The following is a 27,211-nucleotide window of genomic DNA, read 5'->3' as shown; positions in this document are numbered from 1 at the left end:
TGGTAACTAGTGCACAAGCTGGTGTTAGAGTGAGACAGACAGACAGACAGACAGACAGACAGACAGACAGACAGACAGACAGACAGTAGATAGACAGACAATCAGACAATCAGACAGACAGACAGACAGACAGACAGACAGTAGATAGACAGACAATCAGACAATCAGACAGACAGACAGACAGACAGACAGACAGACAGACAGTAGATAGACAGACAATCAGACAATCAGACAGACAGACAGACAGACAGACAGATAGATAGATAGATAGATAGATAGATAGATAGATAGATAGATAGATAGATAGATAGATAGATAGATAGATAGATAGATAGATAGATAGATGTTCTGGTGTAACTGTGATTGGAACCTGTGGAAATCAAACACGTAACCCATGTGCCAAAAAAAAGAGAAGAACCGATACTTCGAAGTACTTTACGCCACACAACTCCGTGTGTGTGTGTGTGTGTGTGTGTGTGTGTGTTGCTGGATTGAAGTGTTGTTCCTGCGCCACAGGGCGAGTCTGTCTGTAGCTCTGCGTGTGAAAGAAGGAGGAAGAGGGAGGGAGAGGAGGAGTGGAGAGGAGGAGAGCGGATCCGGTGGAGGGCCGCCATTACCGCGAAAGCAAGAAAATCCCACTTTCACCCACCAACCCACCCACTTGCGCGCGCACTCACGCACACACACACGCTCGCGCGCGCGCACCCCTGCGCTCGTTCACGCCACGCTGCCGCACGTTTCCCTACGGGCTTTTTTTTTTTTTTTTTAGGATTTTTCCGCGGTCGTTTTTTCGCACGGAGATTCTCTCTCTTTCTGTCTCTCCGTCTTCATGTCCCCGGGATTAATCGGGATGTCATGCCGACAGTAGCAGCAGAAGGGCCGACGCCGATACCGACGACGGGCGCGCGCGCGCCTGCTCGCCCCCGCGCCGCATAGGATGGAGCCTCGGCGCATATTTATTACAGCTACAACAACAAAGGAGCACATCCTCATGATCCATCAGGAGAAACGTGGGCCAGCCTGAGGACGCGTCCGAGCCGAGGATTTATATCCGTTTCTACATTTATATCCCTTCTTCCTCTTTTTCTTTTTCAGCATTAATCCTCAATCCGGGTTCACCCTTCATGGATTTTTCTTTCTTTTTTTTTTTTTTTTCTCCAGCCGGAAATCTAAACACGAAATATATTTATAATATTTCCCATTTCATTTAATATCCATGAATCACATTTGATACGGTTTATACCCCCGAAAAAGAACAGATTTATAGTATTAAAAGTGTGAAGAATTTATTAGAGAAATAAAAGCGGCCTGGAGCAGCACGAAGAGCGGATACGGGCGAAATAATGGTATTTATTTTATATCAAATATCACATCTAAACCCACTGAAATGACTTAATGACGGTATTTATATCAATGTGTTTGTATAAACTGCGCACAATAAGAAAAAGAAGCTGTGAAAGAAAGAAAAGAGGCTGGAAATTGTTGTGATGGAGCTTTTTCCCGGACACTCAGACTGAATGGGGGCTGAAGGTGTGTCACTCCGGGTGTCTCCGGTTTTTTCCTTCTCTCTCTCTCTCTTTTGCTTTCTTTCTTCCAGTTTTCTTTAACACACGACATTAAATCCTGTACGAGTAAACCTTGAATATCTGCCTTGATTAATATATATTTAATATTAATTTTAGTGAAGAAAAAAAGAGAGTCAGACACAGAACTAGCATGCTAGCATACAGTGATTGTTCACAGCCCATGCATTAGCCTATGACAAAACAGGAACATGGGAATAAATACCACAAAATACGTGTTTATTTTCTTATTTTTTTGTCGTAAAATATTCCTAAGACTGTTAGTTGTTTATAAGTGCATAAATTATACATTTTGGGGATTTATTTATTAAAATTTTCTTTCAGAGGTTCACAGATGCCACTTCTTCCAGCCATATATATATAATATAATATATAATATACAATATAATATATAATATATACAATATAATATATAATATATACAATATAATATATAATATTTACAGTCCTGCTACTGACAATTTTCTCTGAGGAACCACATGGTAAAAGTAGACATGGCTTGTATAGCATTATTATTATTATTATTATTATTATTATTATTATTATTATTATTTGTGTTATTAAAGTTGTGTTACTGTTACTGCTATATTTGGTTTGTGATTTGCAGAGCTGCGGACACACCATCCGTGCATTCGACAAGCAGTGGCGTGTAAATGTCTGCGAAAGCTATTTTTGCGACCTAGAAGGAGAACCGAAACTCCGACCGCAAGGAAATTAAACCTTCAGGACGGACAAAAAACAAAACAAAACAACAACTAAATTTCTTGTTCTTGTGAACTTCAGTGAAAGTTGCTCCACGAGCACAGGATATTAGTTACACTGTTACGATCAACCAGTTGAAAATACGTTGGTATTTTCCATCATGCGTTGAAATCAGTGATGCTCATATTCATTAGTTGCTCAGGGCTGTAGTTTTGTTATTTCAGAAATTGTTCTAACCCTAACTCTTATTCATAGGAGACCTCGTGTAACTTTTTCCTTGTAAAAGAATCTAATGGACGTATGAAATTTCCATCTGCTGTAATCCAAAGTCCATGGATGCTTCGATTCAACTGCAAATAGTTTGCAAAGATATAATTTTTCATGTAATGATCCATCGAATGCATCCTGGACGTGAAACTGGATTCTAGGAAACTGATAGGCGTTATATATATATATATATATAAAAATATTTAGAGCTATCTATTTCTATCTCGTCTGGATTTTCCCAGCAGGAATGCATGACTTATTACTTAAAAAAGTGGTGTGTATGTATATGTATATTATGGTTATTCAATTGCTCTGGTTTTTTTACACTGGACCAGTCCTTGTGGTGTCATCGCTTTAAGAGTAAATGATCTGATTAGCTTAAAAAAAACCTCCAACAGGCTAAGCAGTACTGGGCGACCTCACGGGTCATGATTGAGAAACAGTGTTCCAGACTTACATTGTCCATCTGTGCAGTTCTGCTGTTTTTATAGCTGACTGTGCGTTATGTACGGTTATTTTCGATGTTGCATTGCACACTTTTTTGCATACTCTTTCACTTTTTGGTTAAATCCTGCCTGAGATCACTGGGTATAAATATATAAAGAAGGAACAGCGTTTTGGTGTGGTTAGGTAGTGCCTGTAAGGCCTAAATTTCTCACAGTTGTTCGAATTGATATAATGAGATGATTGCTCAAGGTTGATGGGAAAAGTCAGCTAGGCAGGTTCCTGTCAAACCAGTCGCTTAGTTAATCTTTTGTTTTTTGTTAATTTTGGAAAACAAGGTGAATTTAGTTTTCTTTCTTTTCTCTCTTTCAGAATGGACATCTGTAAAGAGCAGCTCTGAAAACCCTGATATTTGCGATCAAGCCACGCCCACACGGTTATCAAGGTTGCTTCTGTATCCTAGGTTCTTGAATATGGGCAAGAAACACACTGTCAATATTGGTCTGCTTTGAAGCCAGAGAAAACACTGTGCAGCAGAGATGATCGAATAAATTTGTGCTTATAAACACGTCCACGAGTGAAGCCTGTGTTACCCCTTACTGCATGGCAAGATGAGTGCCTGCAAACGATGATGGCTAAAAAGCAAGATTCCCGGGTGCCTACCTACAACCTGGTTGTAGTTGGTCTGTCAGGCACTGAGAAAGAGAAGGGCCCATGTGGAGTCGGCAAGTCTTGCCTTTGTAATCGCTTCGTCCGCTCGAGTGCCGATGACTTTCACCTCGATCACACATCTGTTTTGAGTACCAGTGATTTTGGTGGCCGAGTTGTCAACAATGACCATTTCCTGTTCTGGGGGGAGGTGGAGCGAGTATTGGAGGATGGCAGCGAGTGTCGGATGCATGTCGTGGAGCAGACTGAGTTTATTGATGACCAGACATTTCAGCCACATCGTAGCACAGCTTTACAGCCTTACATCAAAAGAGCTGCCTCCACCAAACTGGCCTCTGCGGAAAAACTCATGTACTTTTGTACAGACCAGTTGGGCCTGGAACAGGACTTTGAGCAAAAACAAATGCCCGAGGGAAAGCTGCAGGTCGACGGATTTTTACTCTGCGTTGATGTAAGTCGAGGGATGAACCGTAGCTTCGACGATCAAATGAAGTTTGTTACCAACCTGTATAATCATCTAGGTAAAACTAAAAAGCCCGTTGTGCTGGTTCTCACGAAATGCGATGAAGGAGTTGAGCGATACATCAAGGATTCGCATACGTTCGCCATCAACAAAAAGAACTTGCAAGTTGTCGAGACGTCGGCTCGATCCAATGTTAATGTGGACTTGGCTTTCCTTACCCTGATTCAGCTCATCGATAAGGGAAGGGGCAAGCATAAGATAATCCCTTATTTTGAGGCTTTAAAACATCAAAGTCAAATAATTGCGACTGCAAAGGACCGGTATGAATGGTTAGTGAACCACATGGTTAAGAGTCACAGTGAGACGTGGCCCATCATAAGCCGCCGTATGCAGCCAGCACCTGAATACAAGGAATATGTGTTTTTAGAAGGTACAGCTAAAGCAAAAAAGCTTTTTCAGCAGCATGTTCACCGACTCAAACAGGAGCACATTGAGAGACGCCGTAAGGCATATTTAAATGCTCTCCGACTGGCCTTGGGTTCCTTAGTGTCAGAACTGGCTGAAATTGAACATTTAAGCTGGGCTGGGGTTCAGAAAGTACTTGAGTCCAAAAAGGACTTTGACCATTGGTTTGTGGTGCTTGAGGATGCACCATGGGAGGACACCCCACACCTTGACAATATGGAAGACGAACGTATACCCTTTGATGTGTTGGATACCACAGCTGCAGAAATCATATTCGATGCACATCTCGAGCATTTGCGTAACGAGTGCAAGCGTGCGGAGATGCGGCACGAATTCAAGATGAAGCTGGCTTCCTCACCTTTTGTCACCCCTGGTAAGCCATGGGAAGAGGCCCGGAGCTTCATAATGAACGAAGACTTTTATCAGTGGTTGGAGGAGCCGGAATATTTGGACATCTATAACAGGCACCAAAAGGTGATCATAGACCGGGCGAAAGAGGATTTCCAAGAACTTTTGCTAGAGTACTCCGAGCTTTTCTATGAGCTTGAAGTAGATGCTAAACCGAGTAAAGAAAAGATGGGCGCAATTCAGGAAGCACTGGGAGAAGAGCAACGCTTCAAGGCATTACAGAAACTGCAGGCAGAACGAGATGCCTTAGTATTAAAGCACATCCATTTTGTTTACCACCCAACCAAGGACACTTGCCCGAGTTGCCCGTACTGCATTGACAACAAGATTGAGCAAATATTAGCCTCGTGCTTCCCTATGCGCTATCCTTCCTTCGGAAAGTCTCAAATGCACGAAAGCAAAGCAGAAAGGATTAACCTAGTGATTCTTGGCAAAGATGGTTTAGCGAGAGAGTTGGCTAACGAGATTCGGGCGATGTGTGCTAACGACGACTATTACGTGCTAGAAGGCAAAATATATGAGCTAATACTCAGGCCTATTGAGGGTAATGTTAGGCTTCCTGTTAACTCTTTCCATACCGCTACATTTACCCCTCATGGGTGCCTGTGTTTGTACAATTCCAAGGAATCCTTGTCTTATGTTTTAGAAAGTATCGAGAAGTTGCGCGAGTCCACACTCAGCAGAAGGGAAAACCACATAGCTCAGCTTCCTTTGTCGCTCTTGTTAGTCACTAAGAGAGGTGTAGGAGCTTTGAGTGACCTTGGTGGGGAGACGGCCCAACTCCTAATCGCACAGGGTCAGCAGGTAGCCATGAAACTGCAGTGTGAATTTTTGGAGCCGGCATCCCCTGGCTCGGGCTATGGGCGGAATGTGAACGAGAAACAGATAAACCAAGTATTAAAGGGTTTGCTAGACACAAGAAGGAATGCTATGTATCGTAGCGGTTCCCCGTCTTCACCCCCTTTACCTCCCAGTGTCAGAGACATGCAGCAGGATCAGAATCCAGAGGCAGACTTACGTATTGTCATGTGTCTTATGTGCGGAGATTCCTATGATGTAGACCAACTCCTCTCACCCTTTTTACTGCCTCGGCATTGCAGGCCAACCAATTCCAGTGGTAACTCAGTGGTGCTCGAGCAGACGATTGGGGACAACAGGCTAACGATAGAGCTGTCCCTGCTGTCATATCATGCTGCTTTTACCATGCGCAAGAGTCGGCTTGTACATGGGTACGTCGGTGTTTACTCTGCTCGCCGCAAAGCCTCGTTGGAAACCTTGTGTGCCTTACTCTGTGAGGTTCCGGACATTGTTCCTGTCCAGCTCCTAGCTGTGGGAGAAACAGAGACAGAACTTACTGACTCGGAATCTGCTCGAGAGCTATTGGTCCAGGGTGAAGAACTGGCCCATGAAATCGAGGGTCGGTTTGCCAGTGTGGTCTGTGGACCAGGTGGAGTTGTGGGAGGACTGCACAGAATAGACCTTTTACAATCGTTTTTTATGGAAGTAGCAGAGAAGAAGTCTCTTGTTGAGGCAACTCATGTATACGATAATGCAGGAGAGGCCTGTAGCACAAACGAGAATGTGTATTCACCCTATTGTGGGTCGCCTAGCCCTGTAACTATGCTGTTAGATTACGAGGAGGACATGGAAGCTTCTCCGCCTTACTTCGATAGCACCCTCACCTCTCATAGCGGCTTCAAGCTCCCTGACTTGGACTCGGGTGACACGTTCTCTGTCATCTCTGAACTCAGTTCATTCGAAAACAAGTTGAACAACAAAGTCCCTTTACATACGAGACCCAAACCAAGTGTCACTTTTGATATCAGAAAGCACAACTTCAACCCCTACATGGACACTAGCCATCGGCGGTCTCTTACCTCCAACGTCACCTGGCCTCCCTGCGGGGATGGAGTATACGATCCGTCTGACTATGCCGAGCCGATAGATGCTGTTTCCAAGCCTCGAACCAGCCATGAGGAGAACATATACTCGGTGCCCCACGACAGCACGCAAGGTAAAATCATTACCATACGAAACTCCAACAGAATGCACTCTAACGGAGGTGTGAATGGCTCGGATAGCGAAGGGGATGGCAGCTCTTTGGAGCGACACAGGAAGTTCTCGTCTGCAGGAGTAAAACCACGATTGTACCGAGATCGATCCAAGCGCCTAGGCAAGTTCAGCAGCTTCCGCACCAGTTTTTCCATCGGCAGTGATGATGAGTTTGGTGGTCTTCCAAAAACAAAGGAGGATGACGTGGCGGTTTTGAAAGGAGAATCGCTGATCGAGGAGGGGGATGATAAGAAAAGGAACATTTTGAGGAGCCTTCGTCGACCAGGCAAAGTAATTACAATACATGCTTCTTATTTTATTTTTATTTTTTTTGTATTCTAGATGCTGTAATGTACTCAAGTGTCTCTTTATACTCACTTTCAACAGAAAACCAGACTAAAGCCTCGACACTCTATCTCCAAACCTCTGGAGAGCACTTACTTTGGGGTACCATTAGTTAATGTTGTGTCACCCGACAGACCCATCCCATTGTTCATCGACAAATGTATCCGCTTCATTGAGGCCACAGGTAACACTGCATTTTCCTTATATGCAATCCTTCTTGTAATCCTTTTTGTTCTTAGTTAGACTGATGTTGGGTGTGGGGTACTGAGGCACAGTAGGTGTTCCCCAGTACCCTCATCCAACATCAGTCCCTGATCTCACTAATGCTCTAGTGCCCTACGACATCAGCATATTCAAAAAGCATATTTGGGTGTTATGGTCAGCGTGTCTGCAAACCTGCAGCCATACAGTCTATTTTTGTATAGTCTTTGCATCAAGACAAGTTGAGTCACTACATAATGCTGTGTGCACTGAGACTGAACTTGAGAAGATTTGAGTCACTGATCTGGAGGTCGGTAGTGTTGCCTTTCTGGCAAATATTCATCAGACTGGAAAGTTGCTGCTGTTGAGTAAAAGTAGTTGCAGTACTTACTTCCTTTTTTCTTTTTCTGTCTTCCACTCTGCACATACTTCTGCTAAAAGTTTATATTTTAAATACATAGTTGACATTTACGTTTAATTTTATATAGAAAAAGCACATATTCTCTGGTAAATGGTTTCTTTTGACTAGATATATTTTTGTGTGTGTAAAATATATATATTACCGTAATTTCCGGACTATTAAGCGCACCCTTATATAAGCCGCACCCACTGAATTTTACAAAGATGTTTATTTTGAACATAAATACGCCGCACCTGTCTATAAGCCGCATGTCTACAGTGAAACTAATGAACTTTACACAGGCTTTAATGAAAGACAGTGTCTGTTACACGGCTTGTATCTAAACAGTAGCCTACCAAGAAGGTCATTGTTCACCGTCTTCCTCCTTCCTTTCACAACTATTTCTCTCGGGAGTTTATCTTCTGGCGTCGTCGTGCGTTTAAAAATCACCATCGGTGAAGCTTTTCTCTCGATGCCGTGCAGCTCAGAACACAGGTAAGGTGTGTTTTTTTAATGCCCGGTTGTTTTCAGCGTGACGAATGATTCACATTTCCTGTAGACAGTCCGAGTGAGCGGCAGGTCAAAAGTGAGAGGAACATCATCCATATTTATGATGTGGTGCGGCCCGATTCAGTGGGAGCGCATCTGATTGAATATCAAGAGTTTCATTGCTTCACCTGAACCTGTTCAGCAATTTAATTGGTCTAATGTTATGGGGTTCAGTTTTTTGGCTTGAAGTTTGTGGAACTGGGAAAAACCAAGGAAAAATCCATGAATTCAAAGCGTGGGAAAAAAGTAGCAGCTTATAGTCCGGAAAATACGGTATACATTTGTTAGATGTCATTTGGGTAAAACAGGTATGTATATTTGTGTGTGTTTTACAATTAATATTTAATAAAGGTATGTTGTACTTAACTGTTCTAATGATTTCAGAAAACCTTACCAAACGTCTGCATTGAAAAAAACGAGCAAATGACAGTTATTTATTCAAAAACTAATTTATTTATTCACTTCCTCGACATGCAGAATTGTCAGGAATTTCTAGTTTTATGAGAAATTCTCGAAGCGGTACATAAAACGCGATGATTTTCTATATAACGCTGTGATCTAAAAGCCTGAGACTGAAGAAATGTTTCTCTGTTTCAGGAATAACCACAGAGGGTTTATACAGAGTGAGTGGAAACAAGTCAGAGATGGAGAGCATGCAGCGACAGTTTGAGCAAGGTCAATCTATTCCCACATGTCTGTTAGAGTTGTTTGGTGAGGTGGTGCTCACATGCAAGCCGGTTAACACCACATTTATTTCGCCTTCATACATTTTCGGTTTGAAGATTATTTCAGTCCACTTCTGAACGTGCATCAAGCCTGTCTGGTTTTATTGCACTCATGTTTTCGTTTGTTTTGAACTTTTTTTCCTCTTCCCCTCCACAGACCATGGTTTGGACCTGGTAGAGAAGGACTTTCCAGTGAACACAGTAGCTGGAGCTTTAAAGAGCTTTTTCTCTGAGCTGCCTGATCCGTTGGTCCCATACAGTCTACAAGTAGAGCTGGTGGAAGCTTTCAGTAAGATTTTAAAACCTTTTCTCCAAGTCCAAGTTGTATAAAAAAATACAATATTATCGCCACAAGTCTGTTGTATGAGTAATCAGGACTCATGGGGAATCCCAAATAATAACAACGCGAATAACGCAACTAGGGCTTTTTTTTTATTGTACACCACCAAATTTGTATCTGGTGATGATCACAAACAGTAAGAATAAAAAAATCTAGAATTTTCCTTTACAGTCAATTATAATGATTTCCGATCCGGAGATGAGCTGATTCGAATGATGTCTTGTGTGTTCTGCAGAGATAAATGACCGAGAGCAGAGACTCCAAACCATGAAGGATGTGCTGAGGAGATTTCCTCGAGAGAATTATGAAGTTTTCAAACATGTCATGGGCCACCTGAACAAGTCAGTTCCTCTGAGCTGTTAAAGCTTCTGTCTTCACTGAATGATTACTTAGAAATGTATAGATTATTTCGCTATATATCATACAGGAGATATGTATATATATATATATATATTAATTGGCTTTTAATTGTTTTGTATAGAATTGTATAGAATTAAAATTGTTAAGAGTGACAGTAATAGAAACCACTAGTGAAGATAATAAGGTTCAAGATAATTTTAAAACCGTGCTGCAAGTCTCAACAAAGAATTGAGCACAATTTTTTAATTTTTATTTATTTCTTTATTTAAAATCGGAATACTTTATTGATCCAACAGGAAAATCGCTGGGTTGCAGTTACTTATATATTATATATCAACTTAGTTATAATTTATATTAGGTATAGATGCTGTACAAGCAATGAGTTTCCAAATCATGTAGTTGAGTTACAGTAGAGATGCACCAGAATGTGACTCGAGTAAAAGTGTCCCTTTAAACGTTCACTTGAGTAAAAGTACAAAAGTTTTTGCCTTCAAATGTATCTAAAGTACTACGGTTTATTATCACTATAATGTTCCTATAATTATTTTGATCACAAGATTCTTCACGTAACTGACTCAGTTTATGTGAAAAGACTCGAATGTGACTCTCAGCACACTGATCTATTAATAGAATGATTGATTTCTATTACAATGATCATGAACTCAAAACCTTCTTCACAACGACGAAAAAAGTGCGATGTGGCGAGTTCGAGTTCTGGAGTTTCTTCATTTATTCCTCTTGAAATGTTCTGCTTGCTGTTAAACTGATGCTGAACCGTGTGTTCGTGGTAATTAGATACCGCTAAGCGCCAATCAAAGCAAGTTTAAAACAGAGCGCTTTTCCTCCTAAACTGAAGTTCAATAGCATCCCAACTGTAAATCACAGCACATCTTCTCCTCATGTCTTCCAGGGTTAGCCAGTGGAACAGGGTCAATCTGATGACCAGCGAGAACCTGTCCATCTGCTTCTGGCCCACGCTGATGCGTCCTGACTTCACCACCATGGACGCGCTCACGGCCACACGCACCTACCAGACCATCATCGAGACGTTCATCCACCAGTGCGCCTTTTTCTTCTACAACCAAGCTCCCATCGAGTCTCCCACAGGCCTCTACGGCACCCCGGCGCCCTCTGCCCTGCCCCCTTCGCCCAGCACAGCCTCATCGTGCACCCCTCCGCCACCCCACTTCAGCCCGGCGCTGCATTCGCCCCCTAGCTCGCCCCCTCAGAGCCCCCTCACTATCCCGGCAGAGACACACACACTGTGAGACAGGGAGAACACACACAGACACACACACACACACACACACACACACACACACACACACTAAAGCTAATGAATGCTCGTATCTGCTCACATATGCTGCAGTCTTTACATATACACTTAGCGCATAAACACGCTGAAACGTGCGTATTTAAATTTGCATGTAGCGACTGGAACCGGTGCCGTCTGAGAACCCGTGAATGATTTCCGTTCCGCACACACTCGAAACTGTACTGTGCCGACTACACACTTAGACACACTTGCACGCACACACACACACACAAACACACACTCCTCCAGTCTCATTGGGGCCCAGGACTAAACCAAGTTCACGTCCTGAGTGTGCCGTTTTCCTGTTCTTGTCTTGTCTCTCCATTTAAAAAAAAAAATATAATAATTATTTCGCTCCCTCGTTTAACTCTATCCAGCCATTCGTCCTTTTCTGCTTTCCTGATCTCGGACTGTAGCTGATTTTATTTTTTTTCCTCGTTTTCAGACACATATGAAGGAAACCCAGTAGGGAGACGCACTAAAAATGGAGATCCGTCCAAGCACTTATTCGAAACACTCTTTCATTAAGTTAAACAGACACTTGGAGAGAGTGCTGAGTTACGGTTAAAATAAATAAATAAATAAATAAATAAATAAATAATGTGGGAGGAAAAAGAGAAAGAATTACTTTCGTTGCATGCTTTCGCAAAAGATGACTTTTTTTTTTTTTTTTTTTAGTTCCCGTGTTGATTAAATCTACCTGATCCCTTGTTAAAAGACAGCATGGATTTAAAGAAGAAGAAGAAAAAAAAAGGACATCCAAGATGTATGAAATTTCAGCTTCTTTAAACCCCCCCCCCTCCCATCCCCTCGACACCCCCCCCCCCCTGTAATAGTATGAAGCTTTGACCATTTTGCTTTTATCGGTTCCTGTGGATCTGTGCTCCTTTTTTTTAATGGGATGTGATTGGAGGAATCTGGAACCACACAGGGTTTTGATCGCTCCGAGACTTTTAATGACTTTTCACATTTAACTTCTAAACCTTTAACCTTTTAGTCAAGAACCCTCTAAACTTAAAAAATGGGATATGAGAGGAAAAAAAAAAAAAAACACACGCATACACAAGGGCCTCTGTTTTTGTCACTAATATAAAGCACTTTGATTTGTTTTGTTTTTTTAATTTAGGCCTGAATTTGTAAAAAGAGTAACACTGAATTGCATTTGGTGTAGCCTGTGTAGAGGAGGAAAGTCGGTGATCCTCATCAAGCATTTGTTCATCTCTGTACTGGATTTTCCATGTATGTCTGTGACATTAAGACTAAACTGCAACTAACGTAGACACAAACTTCTAATGTTATCATTTTGAGCGGAGTCGCAGCACGTGCACTCGAAGCTACGCCACGGTGCCGTCACCCTGGTTCTCCAGTCCTCCGACTCGTCTCGCCGCATTCTATCAATCCGTAAGGTGTATAAGGTTCTGTTAACTGGTTTTGTGTAGAATGTAAATGACGTCTCTTTTGATAACACGAAGCCTTTCTGAAACGGACAAGGTGTCATTTTGTCTTAAATCCTAAATGTTTTCTGGTTTGCCAGGAGATTAAATAGGTGAATTCTACAAGTAAAAGCACTGGGATTCGATAATACTGATATGGCGAGAATTCAACATCTATTCATGTTCACGAGGCGGCATCAAAAAACGTTTCGAGACTCGCTCTGTTTACAAGAAATGCTTTGTTTATCTACGTTTACACACTTGTCACCTTCAAAATAGTCCCCTTGCACGGCAATACAGCGCCCCCTCTGGACGGCGAACGGTTCTTAAAAACGCCTTGAACGACTCATATGTCAAAGGTCTCTGGCATATTCGCCCAGTTTCATGCTGGATTTCATGTTTGCTCTTTGTTCCATCTTGCTGTATATGACAGACGTGGAAATGCACGTGATCAGAACAGCGCCGTTAGTCTCGAAACTTTTTGACACCACCTCGTATACATACTAGGTAGAGGTCGACCTAAAAAAAATGTAAATCATTACTGAACTTCCTAAAAGTTAAAAAACACAGTACATCATGAAAATGTGCTGAAGGAAATAAATATATTATACTGTGCAGGTGATATCCCATTGTTTTCAGGTGTTAATCTTTAACAATAGATTAAATGAAAAGGGACAATAGTAACCCTGAAAAACTATCATTCTGAAGGTCTAAGCCTCAAGCATCGATTTAAGATTACGGTTTTTCAATGGAAAACATAACGAATGTATTTGCGGAACGTGTGTAAGCAGTACACATAAACAACATGCATTAAAAAAAATGCAGTATTTAAACAATTATTGTAATAACAAGTCACAAACACGTCCACTGCCGTAAAGGATTTCTGCTCCAACCAAAAAATAGTGTTGCAATTTAATATGTTTCGAATGAACTTTAATCAAAAACAAATATGACTGCTAGAATATAGTGTTACAAAACAAATGAGCCCACCAAAGTGAAAGACAGGCAGAAGCATCCACTCACTCTGTAGGTGTGGTGGTGACGTTTCTTCTGCTCCACCTATCATTTCAAACCATTTATTTCCAGCAAGTAGCATTATGGAAACGTGATTAATGGAAAATGTAGCCAATAAAAGTGCAGGATTCTAATGATATATGGGAGATTTTTATTCCCCACATGGGTGAGTTTTTATTATTACTCTTTAGAAGCTCGTGCACTGTGACGCACCTGGCAGAAGAGTGGAATGCAGGTCTCGGTTCTGCACAAACAGTTGTTTCCAGCTCGTGTTAACTGGGTTTTGTTTGCAAAAACAAACACAAAAACCCACAGTAAAAAGTGTTTTATTGGAGATCGCTAAAAGCAGCAATGAAGAAAATGTTCTTGCATGGAGGGAAACAGCGACCCTGTGATCTGCATGTGGATGGAAATTCTGAGCCAGTTTACATCTGAGAGTTACAATATATATCTCCCTTTACAGTCTCATAAGATTTGTCCATTTGTTTTTAATCAGAGTAATGCTTGAAGTGTGTGTGTGTGTGTGTGTGTGTGTGTGTGTGTGTGTGTGTGTGTGTGTGTGTGTGTGTTTTGTTGGACACACTCCTGTCCATTTGAATGACCAGACATCAATATTAATGCAGTTTTTATGAATGGCTATAACTGTATAATAATAGCTTGTCTGGCAACCTGGCCATTAATATGAATGCAGTCTGTATAGATGGTCACCTGAGTCCAACAGGCGGCTCCTAAACAGGGGGACGGAGAAAAGGACCAGACATAGTCTCAATTTGTAGGCATCTCATTTTTTGTAATATAAACTCATGAAACATGCAGCTTTCAACTTTTCTGTATTGCTCCAGCACTGATTTCATGTATTTATATATGAAATAAAATGTTCAATGAAGAAATTTTTAATTTAAGGCCCTTCAGCATCTATAACTTATGTTTTTAAAGCAGTTTTAAACCACTCTGGATTATGAATTGTTTTATTTTTTTCTAAAGATATCTAAATTGTGTATGTAGCACACTGTTGTGGGGGTGGGCGTGCATCCTAACAGTTTTATTAAATTAATAAATGTGAAGGAAAATAAAAGACATGCATTCAAACTGAATCAAAAGGTAACACTCCAAATGTATTAAAAGTGGAGACATCTAAAATGAATTTAAAGACACTTTAAATAACTACAAGATTTGAAATGGCGGAACCTGCCTAGTCCTGTTAAAGAACTGCAAGCGATTTAAATATATAACGTGGTCCAGTTCTAGTTCTAAGTTAAGAAAGAGTCAAATAATAACATAGAAATCAGTTGGTCCTCTTGGCATCATTAAGCATGCCCAACAAACAGCACGTAGTGACAGTGATTCGCCTCTAGAGGCCGCTCTTGCACTATAAATACAGCAGACCTTCTCAGCCTCTTACATACAGCATACAATATATACAATGGATGATGTGATGAAGTCGATTACAAGGTAAGACCAGGAGTGGTGTGGGTATGGGCATACATTTCCCTGCTGGTAAGTTTCAAGAAACCTTGACTTGTCCACATAATGCATTGAACGGCATACCAATGCATGGAAGTTAACGTGTTGGGTCACTAGAACCTGCCCCACAATAGTTCTGTGTATACTGAAGTGACCCACAGACACTCGACACATTGAAAGAAAACAACTTGAACTCTTTGTAATGTTCCTCAAACTATTCCTGAACAAAGTGTGGCTGTTCAGAGAGCATTATCCTGCTGAAAAGGGCCACTGCAGTTAGCAGGTACTTTTGATATGAAGAGGTGTACTTGTTCTGCAGAAATGCCTGTCCAAGTAACATCCACATGAAAGTCAGGAGCCAAGCTTTCCCAATAGCCCAGAGCATCACAATGCCTCCACCAGATCCTCATGCCCCCTTTTTTCCCACAAGTCAGCAACACACACACCTGGTCCTCCAGATAATGTGATAGAAATCGTGATTTTTCATACCAGATCATCTTCTTCCAATGATTCATGGGCCGGTTCTAATGCTTATATGCCAGATCAGCAATGCTCACCTTTGTGTCCAGTGTTTATTTATGTCACCTTTATATAACATTATGGCTTTTTGTTGTATATAAACTATCAAACAGTAGATGGCGCTGCACTTGATTGTAAAGAAAAAAGGAAGTAGAAAAGAATTTGAATACCTTAAACTCACCTTCCATTTCCTTATCAGCAGCGAGAGACTCAGGTAGGAATGACTTGTCTTATAATTTTTTTATCATTTTACAGTAAATTCTGCTTGTATTCTATTCAAAGGCTTTCGTTTACATTATCCTTAGCAAATGTCTTTGCAACTTCAATGGCTATTCTACATAAACTATTCATTTGAATGCTATTTTAAAGTCAAAATCGATTCAGGCTATTTACCCTAACCCTCGTCACCTGCATTGCGCCTGCCAGCTTGTCACTTGATGTTTCTAACTCTTCCTTGCTTCATAGAACTGGTTTGTTCTGTCTGGTTTCTTTCGTCTTCAGCTTTACCTGGTGTCATTAAAGGAATTTGATGGGCATGATAGCACATTTTCCTGGTTTCAACTTATTCATGGCATTACACTCAGGTCCAGGTTAATTGTTGTTTTGTTTTTTTCAGCAGTCTCTGGCAACCCTTATGTAATTCTTTTTTTTTATCCTAATTTGCTATATAACTAGAGTACACTGTAGTTGTGTGACCGTAACGTGGTCAGTCGTGTTATGAATTAATTCCAACTGTAGCTATATACAAATATAAATGGATATGCAATGTCAATTCAGAGGTAGGTTGGGTCCATGTTGGTATTAGTTATTAGCATTGTGGTATGTGTGTGTGTGAGAAGGAGGGATTGGGGTAGTAGACAAGTTGAGTGTGAAAAGTGTGTAGAGCATTGGGCTCAGCACACAGCCCTGTGGAATTCCTGTGTTTGATTATTGACCTGGATTTGTAATTTCCAATTCTAACTATCTGGGGTCTGTCTATTCGAAAGCCCAGAACCCAGTTGCAGAAAACAGCACTGAATCATAGCTGTCCTAGTTTTCCATGTGTTTGAGCGCAGTGTGTGTTGTAGTGCTGATTGCATCCTGTGTGGATCTGTTCAGTCTGTATGCAAACTGTAAAGGTTACAGATTGTCTGAAGTGATGGTCTGAATGTGACTTATTACAATTCCAATGTTGAGGTATGCAGTAATTGGTGCTTAAATGCAGAACTGTTCATGCAACTTGTGGTCCTGATTTCATTTTCCCAAAGGTGTTTGCTACAACTCCAGATGAGTTTGGCAAAGGTGGGTTCATTGTGCTCCCCACCAGCCACCTTAATATCTAGTGGTTTATTGTTGGAAACCTCAAAATGGTCAAAGAATTAATTGAATTAATCATTATAGTTGCTAACATTATAAAGTGGTATTAGCCGAGTCCTTCCTCCTGGGATCATTATGCTCCTAAATAAAGACCCATGCTTATCAAATGTTGTAACTAGTACATTTCTGTTTTTCATTGTAGATCTGAAAAAGGAGTGGTGTAACGATGTCCTCCAGGGACTCGAATTCTAAATCTGGTGAGTTTTGACCATGTGTGATTTATCAAAAAAATTCAATTATGAATAAATTCTACATAACAAGTATGAGTTTGGATTAAGTCTTGCACTTCATGCATTTCCTCTTGCTGTAATTCTAAGGCTGTGTTTAATGACTGTGGTGAAATAAACTTTTGATGTACACTTTGACCTGACACACCCTTTTGTGGTGTTACTTTTCAGACGCATTTCCTGTTCGTCGGCCTGCTAGGATTGTTGCCCCTACTCAGACTACAATTCCATACAATCCTGGTGAGTTAGTAATGTGTTGAGTGGGGTGGGGAAGATGCCTCAAAAGTGATGTTGCTGAGGTTCCAACAACAAATTACTGTAAACAGAAAAAAAAGGTTTTGTTTTTAGAATTGGACTTATGTGTTTTGGGAGTTGTGCTGTGGTACATCTGTGTATTATTGGAAAGTTAAAGTTAATAAATAGCAGGGATCCAAGTACTGACTCTTGGGGAATGACATAAGTAAGAGCTAGACAGGAAGTTCTGATCTATTTTCTTTGTGATATGAGCTGAAACAGTCTATATTGAATCCCTCAATGGCAACAAACCAAAGAAGAAGATACTCCAAATACATCTTGACACGCATTTAATGGATTATCCTCTTGGTTTAGCTACCTCAAAAAAATTCTGCTTTTGCACCTGGGTTGCACCAATTTTAATACCACAGTACGATGAGCCAAATTTGGCCCCTGTAATACCCCTACAAATCAACAATTTGAATGAATTATGCTTCATTCACACTTAAAACCTGCTGCAGTCTTTACTGTTCAAAGTACGAACGAAAAACCTGCAACAGTCAAAGACCAAAGTAGGCATAATGTTTTGAAAGGATACTATAGCGCAAGAACTGTTGGGTCTCAAAAATCAGTGGTCTCTGCTTTTCCTCTGACGGTGAACATCACTTTAAATTTACATATACTTCGAGATGTTCTCTTATTAACTCAGCACAAAAATGTTGAAAAAGCATTGGGATTTTTCACACCCAGTTAGAATTGTACACAATGTAATGTGTTAAAAGTCTGTCTAAAAGTTGTTTTTATGTGTATATAGGATTGCCGCTTAAAGAAGGAGGCATGTGCAAAACTGACCCTATAGACGTCTTCCAATTAAAAAGTGCTCCCACCTCCAAAAAACATGTCAGTAGGTTATCTGGCAGTGTTTAATAATAAGTTTGTCATTTTGTTTTTGTTGTTCTTCACACAAAAATAACATTTTATTGACCACAGCATGAATTAAAGGGCACTACATTTTAGAGACATAATTTTATTTGATTCATTTAATACCATCAATGGACACTAACGTGACTATTTACATTTTTCTTCATGTTCAGCACCCAACAGACATTCAATTATTTACTCCGGAATTAGTTAAAAAGTGCACTGAGGAGAAGAACAGCGAAGAATACAGGTAATACCTGTTTACTGAGGTAATGTTATGGCTGATCATTATGATAGTGGTTTATCCACAATATTTAGTGTTGTATATACATTTTCATCAATATAATGATTAATTCAGTTGTATTTTTGTTCAAGTCCCATTTTTTTTTACCTCAGGTATTAGCAGGATGTGTACCACCAATAAGTGTTTGCAGTAGTAGTATACTAATGATAATGTATTTCTATATCTAACATTCATACAGATGTTTGATCTCTGATGTGTTTCTCACCTGAGTTTTTTCTGTTCTTCAGGTTTCTCTGCCCTCATGCTGGTCAGTTTAAGTGCAAGTTAACCAACCTTGTGTTTGAGATGGAAGCTAAAAGTGTAGTGAAATACAGAATAGTGTCCTGGGACAAACATGTGTTGGATGTAGTAAGCCAAATGGATCCAGCAGGACCTCTGTATGATATTGACTGCCTTGAAGGTTCAATCCGTCACCTGAGCCTTCCACACTGTGAGACTCGTAAGTAAAATGAATCTGAAGTCAAATGTGTACATTAAAGTACCCAACTTAAATAATGAGCCTTTAATAGTGCCTTTGTCAAATTTTCGTACCAAGTGAAACCAATAGCAAGGATTTTATTTTGAAATTTGGGTACGTCTTTAGAAAAAAAAACATTTAATGAATTCTAATTTTAAAATAGAATCCCAAAACAAACTTTCAACTGAGCATGTCAGGCTCCTCCCCCAGTCCCAAGACTGTCAGCGTATTATTATTATAGTGCATAAGTGTGTGTACATGTGTGTGTCCACTGATTTGAGTCTTTGTGGCTGGCTTAAAGGTTCCAGAGTGTCCAATGCCTTGTGCCCTAAGTCTCCCTGGGACCATGTGTAGGTTACACGTTATTAAAAAAATGGGTAAATGAATCATTTTGTTCTGATTGTTTATATGTTACAGATAAAAAACTGGCCGTGGCACACGTGACTGATGGTAACATGGAAATCATTCAGCCACTGAATGTAACAAACACACATGTGATCATAAACATTCCAAGTTTCTCCCTCTTTGGTCTCATAAAATCACTGTTACTCAAAACGTCTCCCATCTTAGCTCAAGTTCTACTATTCTATGATAAAATGGTAAATAAACTACACATCCATCTGATGCCAGAGAACGTCCCAGTTAAAGAGGTAATCGGCAACAATGTCTTCAGATTGATTTGGTATTTATACTATTGATTTTAAAGTTGGGTACTGCACAATTTTTTGCCCTCGAAGGTTCAGAAAAGACATGAGAGCAACACATATATTACAACAACCTCCAAATGTAAGCTGAAACCTGGTAAAATCTACAGACCTTGCTGTAAAACTCCTGACTCCTGTAATAACATTGAATGCCAACCAGAGGTGAAGTAAATTGCTCATGTTTTTATACAAAAGGTTTAACAACTTTTCAAAGAAACATGGTTGACTGGAATGTTCTTTCAATCTACTGTTTTTATAGGAAGAGACGTTTGAACGTGATTACGGCCCCAACTTTCATCCTACATTTGAGATTCTCTTTGATACTGAGGTTAATAAAGTCACATTGAGCCTTTTGGATGTAGAGGCAAAGGAAGTGTGGAAACCTCGTGCAGTCAAACTTAGAAGTAAGCAAATGTTACCATGTCAGTACAAATCATTAGGAGCAGCTTGTATCAGTAGATTGGCAGGGCTTAATGTAAGGGCTAAGGGTTAATTCCACCCAGAAGGGAACTCCAGTTGTGGAGTGATTACAGAGAATAAAACATCCCTGCTGGTTAATGAATGATGAATGCATGATTAGGGCCATTTCCAGGAACTGTAGCTGTATGTTACTGATATAATCACAGACTCGCAAGTTTTGTTTTGTCTCTTGTCACATCAGGTACAGAGAGAGTCTCAGCCAGAATAGACACAACAGGTAAGGCTGTCTGGAAAAAAAAAACTATTTTGTTTCACTGGGAACCCGTTTAAACATAAAAATGTTTCTATGAACATATTGTCATGTAATGAGGCAGGGAGTTATTCAAATTCATATATTCTATTACATAAAACTCAAACATTCAAGCAAAACCTAGGCAGCTTGAAGTTCTGGTGCAAAGAAAAGCTTACAGTTCGAACAAAGTTTAAGGAGAGCAGCAACACTCTACACTCTATGCCAGTCTACAGGATGGAGCTTTATTCTAATTTCATTATTCCAAGAAGATAGAAAAACTTCCTCAGCAGGACAAGGAGGCAGAGCGAAGTCCTCAGCATGGCACATTGTCTAAGCAACATCCTACAATGGTGGGAGATGATTGTATTAAGGTTGGCTGGCCTTTTCACAAAAAACTCCCTGAATGTCTACATGGTGTTAAGCCACTCCCCATCTCTGTTGCTTCTAAAACCCATAATTCCTTTCCACAAAGGCTCCATGGACTGCAAAATATATCTGCTTCATCCATCATTTGGGTTTCTCGTTCTGTTTTCAAGATCGGATGTTTTTATTGTACAAAGTGCAAACAATCAAAGAAACAAAGCAAGCAGAAAGCTGAGCAAAATAAACCAAACCTGAGAGTGAAAAATAACAACATGGGAAGACAAAACAAGAGCCACAGGGTTCAATGAAGGGTTACACGTGGTAATTATGGAGAATGAGAACAGGTCTGGAAGGTCATGTGATGTCACATTGCTGTAAACAATGAATAGAATGGTTTATGTTTTATGTAATGATTTGAGTATCTTCTATATTTTAGATGTGGAGAGTTTTGTGGATAAACACAGAGAGCAGCTCATTCAGAGAGTTTCTTCAGTAATAGAGATAGCAGACGGTCTAAAATGCCGGAACATGATTAGTGATGAGATGTACAATGACATCCGTGTAGAACCATCATCCTATAAGCAAATGAGACTCCTTTATGATGCGCTCCACTCAGGGGGAAGAGCTGTAAAAGCACAATTCTACAAAATCCTCAAAGAGAAACAGCCTTTCACAGTGGATGATCTGGAGTCTGGATCAAGCCGGGCTTAGTGGACCATGCACATCTTCATAAAGACGCATTGGTTTAGACAGAATTTTACACTTTGTCTAGTCTTTGGCGCATTATTGGATTTTGTGTTGGTGGTTTGAGGGGTTTCCTGTTTTTAAGTGTGAAATGTTGATGTTTTTCTTTACGCTTATTCATTGTCTTACTTTATTTAAATCTATAAATATGTAACACTGACAATGACAACTGCTGTGTCTTTATTATACAGTAAGTTGAATATTCTGATTGATTAAATATAACATAAGGCTTGTGGAATATTGCGAGCTTATGGCTGTGTGTGTAAAATGTTTTATAATGCGATTAAAAACAACGAGTTCATAATGAGTTCACTTTTGTAATCATTTTGTTTGATGGAGAGTAACATGGTAATAGTCCTCAACATGATTATATAACATTTACATTTACAGCATTTAGCAGATGAAGAATCGTATTAATAAATAGATCAACACTGGTTCACAAGTTTGCAGATAAAAGAAATCTAGAATACAGTCTCACTGAATCAAGACTTTATTAAACAATTCACAAATCATCTTTAAATCACGATTTTGATCAGAAACAGTTTGTGTTAAATATTCACAATTCTTTTACAATAAAACATCAGATATACTGTGAGTATCAACAGATCGAGTTTCCTCAGATGTATAGGTGTATGAAAGGAAATTACATATTACTGTATAGACCTGATCTCCTGAAATGGCCATCAGTTCTTCGAGAAGGTGTGGTTCATGTTGCATGAGGGCTCTACAGAATGCAGCTTTGATTTGCTTGTTGTTTAATGACTGATAGATTTTTCTCATCTTCCTAATCCTGGTACTCGCTGCAGTGATTTCTTCATATGCTTCTCTGCCAATATGCATTCACAATAATCCCAAAGGTCTTCAGAAGGGTTGGAGCTCTAGTGCAGGATATCCTCCACTCCAACCCATGTTAAGAAACATATCTCCATGGAACAGGTTTGGGTCTCCAAGTTTAGTAGTCTCCTAGGAAATATTTAATGCTACCTTATCCAATACAACTGTTTCCCACACACACACCCGCACCACAATGAAGTGCGCCACGTGCTTGTTTGCGCACCTGTTTCATGCTCATTAGAACATGAACGCATACAGTACACTCACTGTCCTTTCATTTTGTCGTCTGATGCGTTTTGTTGTTGCTGATGATTTTTACCTTATTTTACGTTTAGCTTATGGTAATAACAAGTACAATTTACATTACAATACACAGAACAGGGGCATGAAAATACAAATATATACACATATATTTAGGGGAAAGAGGAAAAAAATAGATAAATACAATTTATAATGATAATAATAATAATAGAATTAAAGTAAAATAAATAAACAGGGCTATGGTTTATTCTGTAAATCATATTTTTCTATGAAGGACAAAAGATTCATTGCATTTTTTTTTTAATCACTTTTAGGGCTTTTGTGAAAGAAATAAACTCATTATAAAATGCAAAACTTTCAAGTATTTCGATTTTGTATCTAAAAATGTTCCCATCAGAAGTATATTATTAACAAGAAAGTCGTCTTTGTTATTGTTCTTTACAAGTCCAAAGAGAATGTAATACAGTCTGCGGCAGGAGAAAGTTGGAACGTGTGTGTAAGTGTAGAAACTAAATCTGTATGTGATGATATACTGCAGCTTCTCCAACATCACTGCATATGAATCTCCTTCCCCAAAGTAGATTTCAATTCATTCCAGTTTCGCCCTGCTTCTGTTTACTTCTGTTATTTCCTTATATTTAAAGGTGCACTAACCGAAATAAATAATAAAAAAAAGTTTAAAGTAAACAGAGAACTTTACACATGTACAAGAAACAAAGTTATAAGATTTTATACTTCCTGTATATATTGAATGACAGGTTAATATAAACAAATGTAGTCCCATTACACCTTTATTCCATATTTTCTCTCCTCCGTTATTATTTATTTATTTATTTATTTATTTATTTATTTATTTATTTATTTATTATAAAAGTGAATGTAACAGAACATAAAGAATGCTGCCCTGCTTTTTCTATGTATAATTATATGAGTCGCTCACCGTGTTATGAACAGAGTTCCAGAAAATATCATTATAATTCAAATATCATCTTCTTCTTCTTCTTCTTTCGGCTGCTCCCATTAGATGTCCTCTACATCTGCCTCTTTCACACCAACTACCTGCATGTCTTCCCTCACCACATCCATAAACCTCCTCCTTGTTCTTCCTCTTTTCCTCCTTCCTGGTGGCTCCATCCTCAGCATTTAACATGTCCAAACCATCTCAATCTCTCCTCCCTCACCTTGTCACCAAAACGTCCTACATGCGTTGTCCCTCTAATAAACTCATTTCTAATCCATCATCGTCACTCCCAACAAAAACCTCAACATCTTCAGCTCTGCTACCTCCAGCTCCACCTCCTGTCTTTTACTCTAATCCATACAACAGCTCAGTTAATTTTTTTTTCTTTAATGATGAATGGTGGTGTCCCCCTGAGGAGAGTGGAAACAACTTTTTTTTTTTTTGGATGTTTAAAAAATGATTACCTGTCGATTTTGCAGTAAACTACTAGACACGAGGGGTTATGTGCTGCATGGTAGAGTTCATAGGAACGAACCCCATTGTTTTTTTAAGTGTGTTAGTGATGACTGTAAGCGGACATTTTCTACTTACGTGGCTTTGCCTGGCCTCTTCTGATTAGCAAGTAATGCTGTTGCCAGAAGAATAAAGCATGAGATGTGGAAGGCGACCTGTGTGTTTTGGCTGATTTCTGCTGTAACTTGAGTTAGGCGAGCTATCCCTTGAGAAACTGTGAAAGCTGAATTCTACAAAATCCTCAGCAAGAAACAACCGTTTATAGTGGATGATGTGGAGTCTGGATTAAGCCGGGCTTAGTGGACCATGCACACCTCTGCTAAGGCACACTACATTGTATTACACTGAATATTACGTCTTACATTATACTGATCTGCTTGAACATATTTTGGTTTCTTTTTGGACTGCGGAAAAGCCAACAGCGCATGATTTGTTGATTTTAGTGACCTACCCGCTGTGTAAGACCCTGCAACATTTCCTTGGTGACAAGTTGTGTATTGCTTTAAAAACTAGTACTAACATTTTAAACTGGATTTTAAACTGTAATTGACTGGCAGCCAATGGAGAGAAGACAGCACTAGAGGGTGGTGTTCTTTTCCTTTTGTGCCAGTCAGAAGCCTAGCTGTAACTTTCTGCACAAGCTGCAATTACAGTAATCTACTTGTTATCAGATTAAAGTATGAATAACAATTTCCAAATCTTTAAAACTCAACAAAAGGTTTTATCTTAGAAATAATTTTGACCTGATAAAAGCTACTTCTTACCACAGAATTAATCTGTTAATCAAAACTCAAAGATGAATCAATTATAACGCTGAGATTTCTCACATTTTCCAAGGGGGCAAGAGCATTGGCAATCTTCTCTTTCACCTTAGAAGGACCAAATATAGTGATCTCTGACTTTTTATCATTAGGCAGAAGAAAATTTCTTGACAGCCAAGCCTGAACCTCCTCTAAACACTGTAACAGGGACTGCTTATTTCCAACATTCAGCAGTAGATAAATCTGTGTGTCGTCTGCATGCATGTGATAAAAAACATTGTGGTGACAGCAAATAGCTCCTAAAGGAACATATTTAAGGAAAACAAAAGCGGGTTTAAAATAGAGCCCTGAGGAAGACCTTGGACGTACATTTCGGATCATTGTTGTGTTGTACTGGGAAATCAGTTCCAATGAGGTGCAGTCTAGACGGAATTGCATGGTGGTGAAATATGGAATGAGAGCCACAATAGTTCATTATTCCTTTCGCTTTCTGGAATAAGGCTCCATGTTGTTTGTATGTACTGGAAGCTTCCATCACCAAAACAAATTCTTGTATGTGCAAACATACTTGGCATTAAAACTCATTCTGGTTTAAATTCTAATTATTGAATGTGATTAAGTGTTACAGATTTTGCTGGTTGTGATTTTTGGTTACTTGACATTGAACTAAAATAAAATCAGTTCATTGATAAGTAACACATCAACTCTTAATCATGTACATGAGTGTTTATTTGAAAGATCCATTTTAAACACAGAAAACAGACTGAATTAAGTTTTTGTTTTTCACTGTATTGTGTAAGAGTGACGTAGGTCTTCTGATGTACCTTCTGATATTCGGATGTTTCATGTAACTTAAATATCATCATGTGTCATTCATCAACAAACACTGTTTAAGATCTCATTCATCCACCTGATAATAAACACAGACAGTTTTTGTCTTGTCTGATTGAACTTCAAAGTATTGTTGATGCTTGTTAATTCTTTGCGATCATGTGATCCTGTATATAAGCTCCTAAAAACATCGAACGCACAGTGAGAGCTTAAGGTAAGCATCTTCACCTTCTTCCTCCTACTTATGGGATGTGGTTTATATCACTTGATATTCTTTATTTAATGTTAAATAAAAAAAAATATATATATTATTTTAAGTCTGAATTTTATTTGCATTGAAAATTGTTTTAATTGTAACAGGTTTTCCAGGTTAGGCTTGTTCTTTCATCTCCCACTTTTTCCTGGAAATAGAAATTATTTATAGTAAACTAAATGATAGTAATCTGCTGTAAAATCTGCTTCTAACATTGTCACACATTGTTGATTAAAACAAAATTAAGATAGATGGAAAAAAAACCCACTTGAGCTGTGCCAGGGTGTGGCTGATGGATGAGAATAGTCATACGTATGAGTAAAAATGATTTCATTAATGAAGAATACATTTTAGAATACAAGACCAATATTTGTACAGTTACATATGACAGTATATTGTGTATTATATCAAAACTTAATACAACTTTTCAATTGTTTTAGCCCAAACTACATAACTAGTAATTTTACCCACCAGGAACAACAAGAAAACAAATTTCTGAGATTTCCCGGATGTCCTGCCAAATCTTACACGAGCCTCCGCAAATAAATCACGATAATTTATTTATTTACAGTTTATTTAAAAATACAAATCTGATTGTTTTATTCTGTTCAATCTGTGGGTTATTTTTTATTACTGATCTTTTGAACAGTGAAAATGGATTTGAACTGTAATTAATATAAAACATCTGCTTGAATGGTTTACATGAGTTGCCTTAGGCTGGTTTTGCACTCAAGCATCTATCTGTGAACAATTAATAATAACCTCAGCAATGATAGAACTACAATAAATGAACTTACTTTGAGTCTCGTACCTTCTCGGGGAGTTTTTCTATGCCACTGCCACCGCTGGCTCGCTCATTAGGTATAAACATATAGGGACATTTAAAATGTATGTACTAATGTAAAGCTGCTTTGGGACAATGTCTACTGTAAAAAGTATTTAATCCAATCCAAATACAATTTGGCTTCCAAACTGAGTGTGAAATGGTCTTTTTTTGTAAAAACCTCGTCCACTTTAGTACTTTTACAAATGAGCGTTTAAATAAGCAGGAGTTTTC

At 39.3% G+C, this 27,211-nt stretch overlaps 2 protein-coding genes across 7 annotated transcripts; both read left to right on the top strand.

The window, feature by feature from the left end:
* The first annotated feature begins 479 nt into the window (after nt 1-479).
* Nucleotides 480-13,874, top strand: arhgap35b (Rho GTPase activating protein 35b). Of its 2 annotated transcripts, none has more exons than XM_083530782.1 (7): nt 480-1,346; nt 3,369-7,344; nt 7,441-7,582; nt 9,146-9,223; nt 9,431-9,562; nt 9,849-9,954; nt 10,884-13,874. In XM_083530782.1, exons 2-7 carry the CDS (start codon nt 3,625-3,627, stop codon nt 11,239-11,241), a joined length of 4,536 nt encoding a protein of 1,511 aa, XP_083386908.1. In that variant the 5' UTR covers nt 480-1,346; nt 3,369-3,624; the 3' UTR covers nt 11,242-13,874. The 2 variants fall into 2 exon arrangements, with proteins under 2 accessions (XP_083386908.1, XP_083386909.1); XM_083530783.1 differs by having other exon boundaries at nt 547-1,530.
* Nucleotides 13,875-15,892: 2,018 nt separating this feature from the next.
* Nucleotides 15,893-22,045, top strand: LOC310720331 (NACHT, LRR and PYD domains-containing protein 1b allele 2-like). 5 transcript variants are annotated; one of them, XM_083530842.1, is made up of 12 exons: nt 15,917-15,932; nt 16,966-16,999; nt 17,217-17,271; nt 17,473-17,541; nt 18,350-18,435; nt 18,630-18,706; nt 18,988-19,199; nt 19,635-19,867; nt 19,955-20,083; nt 20,181-20,325; nt 20,583-20,618; nt 21,433-22,039. In XM_083530842.1, exons 3-12 carry the CDS (start codon nt 17,241-17,243, stop codon nt 21,705-21,707), a joined length of 1,293 nt encoding a protein of 430 aa, XP_083386968.1. In that variant the 5' UTR covers nt 15,917-15,932; nt 16,966-16,999; nt 17,217-17,240; the 3' UTR covers nt 21,708-22,039. The 5 variants fall into 5 exon arrangements, with proteins under 5 accessions (XP_083386970.1, XP_083386968.1, XP_083386972.1 ...); XM_083530843.1 differs by lacking the exon at nt 15,917-15,932 and adding an exon at nt 16,336-16,497; XM_083530844.1 differs by lacking the exon at nt 16,966-16,999 and having other exon boundaries at nt 15,893-15,932; nt 21,433-22,045.
* Nucleotides 22,046-27,211: the final 5,166 nt, after the last annotated feature.

Source organism: Silurus aristotelis (genome assembly GCF_946808225.1).
Source record: "Silurus aristotelis genome assembly, chromosome: 26".
NCBI lineage: Eukaryota > Metazoa > Chordata > Actinopteri > Siluriformes > Siluridae > Silurus > Silurus aristotelis.
The sequence above is the reverse complement of the archived record's forward strand: the minus strand, read 5'-3'. Positions and strand labels throughout refer to the sequence as shown.